General features: G+C 30.4%; 1 protein-coding gene across 1 annotated transcript in view; it reads right to left on the bottom strand.

Annotated features, from left to right (window-relative positions):
* Positions 1-289, bottom strand: part of LOC115883488 (protein peste-like) — a 67257-nt gene extending 66968 nt beyond the window's left edge. Inside the window, 1 exon segment of the mRNA XM_030901852.1 lies at positions 145-289. Coding sequence (XP_030757712.1) covers positions 145-289 — 145 coding nt within the window.
* Between the last annotated feature and the right edge of the window lie 6188 nt (positions 290-6477).

A 6477-nucleotide genomic window follows, 5' to 3' on the forward strand; every position in this document is an offset into this window, starting at 1 on the left:
TGCAAGCTACGTATTGTTGTTCTTCTCTATAAGCAATATACCTCTTATTTCTTTTATCATTTACTTTTACAAAAATCTAATATGCTATCCTATAATACAAAAAATATTCTATTATTTAAGAGAAAAAAATGATGCAGTACAAACCTGAATCTGGGGTAAATTTCAAAGCCTGATTGAGCAGCAGTTCATAAATATATTCAATATAAACAAATATTAATAATCCAAAACTAATAAATGTAATTCCTCCTATTAATAGACAGAGTTGTGTGCATTGCTTTCGTTTTGTCATAATTATGATGTAAAATAAATAGATGTAATATTAATACAGTCCATTATATACAGGGGTGAGTCTTAAATAAGTGTAAATACTTTTATGATAGTATATTTCGACCCCAGAAACAAAAAAAAAAAAAAAGTATTTTTACAAAAAAATTTTTTTTGAAAAATATGGAATTTTTTTGGAAAATTTTCAATTTTTAGTTAAAAAACATACATTTTTTTTATATATTTTTTTGGTAACATAGGTAGTAGATTAATTTACAAAATGAAAACCCAGAAAGATCCATTGGTTTCAAAATTTACCCAAAATAATTTTTTTTTTTAATTCTATACATTATCGATTTATCGAAAACGACAAAGGAGAAAAAATATGTTTCTGTATACCGGTGCGCCCCAAAAGTGGCTCACCCCCTATAACTTTTATATTTTTAGAAAAAAAAAAAAAAAAAAATGTTAGTATATGACATAAATTAGGATTGATTGATCGTATTCCATTGTTTCTTTTGGTTACTTCCGTTTTCACTGGAAATGACTACAACTTTGATTTTTAAATTGGTGCGCCCTTGGTATTTTTTTTACTTTATTCGATAGAAATGACACTCTTGAATCGATTGACATATCATATGTCAATCCTCTTGACATATTCGCTCAAAAGCAAAGGTGTATTTTAAATTTAATCTAGGAGTGTCATGCCTTGTCAATTGAAATGACTAATTTTGAATCAAGGATTGGAAAAATAGATTTGATCTTTCAATACTTTTAGTAGTCTTGTCCTGGATGTTTTTTTCTCAATTTTTTCAAATGGAACGAAGGTGGCTCATTAGCATATCGAAAAAGCATTTTACGAATAATTTGATATAAATACACTTGGTATTTCTTGAGTCAAATTGTCGTTATGAAACTGCATGTTGCAATTTGAATAAACCATAGGTGAAAATGTCAAAAGTTGACATATGATATGTCATTCCCATTCAGAGTGTCATTTTCATCGAATAAAGTAAAATACCGAGGATTGCCATTGGAAATCAAATTGTGGTCATTTCGGTGAAACCGGAAGTGACCAAAAACAATTGAATACGTTAATCTATCCTAATTTATGTCATATACTAACATACCAAATCTCGTTGTTTTATCTGAAAAAATAAAAAAGTTATAGGAGTGAGCCACTTTTGAGACGCACCCGGTAGAGGTCTACCAGCCCAGAAAATATTTGCAGTTATTTAAGACTCACCCTGTATATATCTTTATATCTATAAAATGATTTAAACACATTAATTACTTATATTATAAAATACATTTCAACTAAGATTTAACTGATGACAATAATTAACTTAGTAATAAAATACTATTCAATGTTAAAATATTAGTCATATTTGAAAAAGAAACTTCCCAAACTTTTTCAAAAGCAATAAATACCGAATATCTTATTTAAACACTATCGGCTTTAGAAGTGGTCTGGGAACCAGAGATGCTTTACTCTCAATACAGGGTTTAGTCCAAAAATGTCTTGATAAGCAGACAAGTGCCTTCGCATGTTTTATAGATTATGAGAAGGCATTTGATAACGTGAGACACGACAAGCTAATACATTTGCTCAAACAGATTGGGTTAGATAGCTAAAGGCATATTTTAATCAATCAGCCCATATAAAAATCGGAAATATGTCAACATCGGATATAGGCTTGGTGTATTTCAGTTGATTTCGAAATTCACAGATTTTGCAACATGCGCAAGCATCATAGGCGTATGGCGTATTAAAAGACAAGTCGGCAGCTGTCGACAATCAACTGTTTTTTTACATTTTATATTAACTTGTGGCGTCATTTGGAAGAGCTCAATAGAAATATAAAAGAACTAAACCATGTTTGTTGGACAGCAATTGGACATTCGTGACGTCAGCACTCCGGCAGTCTAACGTAAACGTATCATTGATCGCTATTCACAAATATATTCCAGATACGTATAGAAAACAAGTTTTTTATATTAATGATGGATATGAACGTGTGCGAATTCGTGATTGGTCACGATGACGGTCACGACCGGCCACGACACTATGACGGGCTCCTACCCACGTAGGAGCCCAAAATATGCAAAAAGGGGGTCAGTTTAGCTTAAGTTTAGATTAGGTCTATATTTTTATTAATGCAAAACCAACTAAAACCTAATTCTAATCTAACCTAAACTCACTTCTTTTTTTGCATATTTCGGGATATTACCTGGGTATTCCTATGTTTAACCAATATTCGAACTTAGGTGCAAATTTAAATTTGTGAATGGCCCATAAATTTAAATTCGCCGTTCAAAAAAATTACTTTTCACCAATTTTCACAATAAAAATTAAAAGTTATAAATCATAATATTTTTTTTATAGAAATGAGGGGGAATAAGAAGTGAACAGGATGCCAGTGACCAAGAAGATACTTGGAATGTAAATGTTAATTTATACTGGAATGGAGTTGCCTCAGAGTATAGGCATATTTTGAACCCCTACCGTGCATAGTTACTGTAGATAAAATAAATGAAAATATAAGTTGGCCCCAACGATAATTTAGTTTGCAGCTTCTTTTCATCATACCTAATAAAAAACCGTCACAAATCCACTACTCATAATATGTACCTATGTCTTTTTTAAACATCATTATGAAATTAAAAATACATAGGTGCCCATAATATGAGTAGCGGTATTTCTTATTTTCGTTTCATCATAACGGATTGTGTTGTGCTGAAAATAAGCAGCAAAATATATTATCGATTGCAGCAACTATACCTAGTTTACATTCAGTATGTCCAATTAATATAGAACATTATAACTATGCATACTTTTAATTTTTTTTTTATTTGTTAACTTCTTAAACAAAACAGACCCTAATAATTCAAATCTTTATCATCCAAGACTTCCAAGAATTATAAAGTAATCTCACGTCAAATTTTTTTTAAATTATTGCAAAGTTAACAAAAATATTTCTTTGGATACCTTGCAATTAATATATTTGGTCCAATTTATCAGTTCTGCATCATATCAGAAATTTAGATTGTGTGTGACACAACGAAGAGTCAAAGTGCAACGTGAACGACCAGAAAAATATCAAGTAAAAAAAAATTGTTAAGTTTTAATTACTAGTTACACAGCCCTTCCCTTGAGTTCTCTTGCCTAAAATCTATATTGTCTTTCCTAACATTTTAAATATGAATGATTGAAACTCATACAAGTTTACCATAATTTAAACTTAAGATAATCCCTAATTATGTTAAAATATAACACTTACGAAGTTAATAAATATTAACTATTTCTACTTATTTTTAATCATTAAATAATTCTGATAAAAACACGCTTGATTTTTTTAAATTTAGAAATCATACGGGCTATAATCATTTATATGACTATATAACAATACTTAAATTAAAATTTATTTGAAGGAATGCTACTGTATTACAATAATTGTAAAACACGTATGTAATAATAACTTGGAATAATATAATAATTATTTAAAACTGCTCATCGCGTTATCGATGTCGGCGTCTTGTCACTTTTATTTAGTCTTGTCACTATTATTTTATTAGCCGTTTAGGTATAGTTTGATTTCAGATAATGCAGATTTTAATGTGCCATTTGTGGTTTTTTTATTGGATTTTTTTTGCATATTTGGTATATTCTATGAAGTGCTCCTGACCATTTTTCAATTATTAAAGTGCCTATTTAGATACATTTAAAATGAATTAATTAGTGTATAGTATTTGTATTATGAGTTTGTTTATTTTTTATGAGATGTATTTTTTTCCCATTAAAATAAACATAGCTTACTAAATCACTAGCTAGCCATTTTTAAATACAGGGTGTTAATTAAGTATCTGGCCAAACTTCAGGAGGTGATTCTTTGAGTGTTTTAAGGTAAAAAGTTCATATAAACATGTATCCGGATATGTATATGCATTTGTTTTTACGCCTGTTGGCGGTGGAAACCATGCAAGCTTTTTCTTTGTCCTAAGTTGTTAATTAAAAAAATAATAATCATAAAAAATATAGGTCCTCTTAGCCTAAATTTTAGCAAAATGTATCAGCATATCCGATGAGACCCGAGTTATTATGTTTTGGAACTTAATGATTTAATTAATTATTCCCTGTAATGGATTTACCTATCCTACGCGCCAAGAAAAAATATTGCATTACTCTAAATTTATTATTTATGTGATTCCGCTCTTTCACGTATAATTTGCGCCTTGCTTCTCATACGGAAAGAGTTAGATTAAAATAGCCAAACTGTACCTAACAACCTATATGCCTTGACGCATATTCTTTTTTATAATAATACATATGCCTTGAAGCATATTCTTTTTTATAATAATATGGGCTTTCTTTATCCGCCGGCCCAGACAAACATCCATATCCATAAAATAGTTGGCCCACACACACACACACACACACACACACACACTGATAAATTAATAAGACCTCATTTCGGCCCTCAATTGCTTGCTCTATTCGATGATCAACGCCCGCTAAACTATCGACTTACGTGTTGACAAGTTGATTAGGCAGGTTATTGAACTCGTGGCATCGAGCATGTCGTTTTTTCAAAGACGGGTCCCATATAAATGCGGCCAGAAGTATTTTCAATACTAAAAAATTCCGACCGCAGCGCTGTATACGGCAGAAATCAGAAATTTTAACTAACCTAACGGTCCCGTTCATGTTGATCGCATTAAAATAATATTGAAATCGTGGCTTTGTGATAATATTTAGGTATTTTCGTTGTTTACTAGTGCAGTTATTGATACTATAAAACGCTCAGGTACTACACTAGGTACAGTATACCAATTACAGTTGAACTAATCTAAAAATTCTTTTAGCTGGAATAATAAATTATAATACACGTTAGACCCTCGGTTAGACCTTTGGAAGATATCAAAATATTTACTTTTTATTTTAATTTTTAGAATTTTGACAAATTATACTTCCTAACACTTTTAGAATAATTATATAATAAATTTTTCGTATACTCGCTATTTAAACCCGTGTATTTGTATATATCAGTTGTTTACGATATTATCCGATAGTGGCAGCATCGGCGGAGAATGCACCAAGCCTATAGAAAGTATTAAAGGCGTCAGGCAAGGATGTACAAGGACCAGCAATAGTGCGTCGGGCATCCTAGAATAAAAAAACTTGAGAATTTAAGTGCAAACCTAAAGTATGTACCAGAATGTATTTCAGAAAAAGATTTTAACTTATACAGGGTGGCTCAAAAAAGGGTGAGTGGATCTCGATGATTGTTTTTAAATGGAACACCCAGTAATTTATTGCATTTTTGGCTTCCTTTCAGAGCCCTTTACATAATTCTAAGATATGAGTAAATATATTTCGATAGTTACAGAGAATTTAATAAATAAATTTAAAAAAAATATTTTTCAGCCCTTCTTAAAAAAATTACTAAAAATACAAGAACTGTTCTGAAATCAAAACTGTATTAGGTATTTACTTTAGATGGCCTGTTCATACTTTGCTATAAATATGGTAATGGTAAATCATACAGGATGTTTTTTCTACGCCAAACTTCCTAAAATATAAAATAATTTTTCTTTGTTTTTTTTTAATGGAACACCCTGTACATTATCTAACAAAACCTAGACACTTTGATCTTTATCGACTCGAGACGGGACATTGAAAAGTCTCTGAATTTTGAAACAACACAAAAATGAGACAAAAATGTCACAGAAATATATTGGATTTGTCTCAATTTTGTCGCAAAACATGCATCTTTCTGTCTTGTCCTTATTTTGTCTGCTTGGTCTGGACCCGGCATTAGGCTATAAAGCCAAATTCGTTAAAGTCGCATCCACGAATCTGGAATACATGAAATACATTTGATGACAATAGTAACTGACCGTCTGCAGCGTGTTGTCTGTCAGATAAGTGAGAATCAGGTTTTACTATATACATTTCAAATGTTTAAATAATTATAAATTGTTAAGTAGCAATTTTTGAGTACCAGGTGTGTAGAAATTATCTCTGATGTACATAATCGATATTTTGAAGTGTCTGATGTTTTATACCTATGACACTTATACCACCCTTACTTGCTCGATAAAGATAATAATTCAAAATTTAACCTATATGACAGGCATATTTACATTTTATTCGTTATTTGTTTTATACTTTTCATTACAAAATTTTTAAAAATAACCCCAATTTTATGGAAT

This window comes from Sitophilus oryzae, unplaced genomic scaffold (assembly GCF_002938485.1).
Source record: "Sitophilus oryzae breed Bouriz unplaced genomic scaffold, Soryzae_2.0 scaffold_191_pilon_pilon, whole genome shotgun sequence".
Lineage (NCBI taxonomy): Eukaryota > Metazoa > Arthropoda > Insecta > Coleoptera > Curculionidae > Sitophilus > Sitophilus oryzae.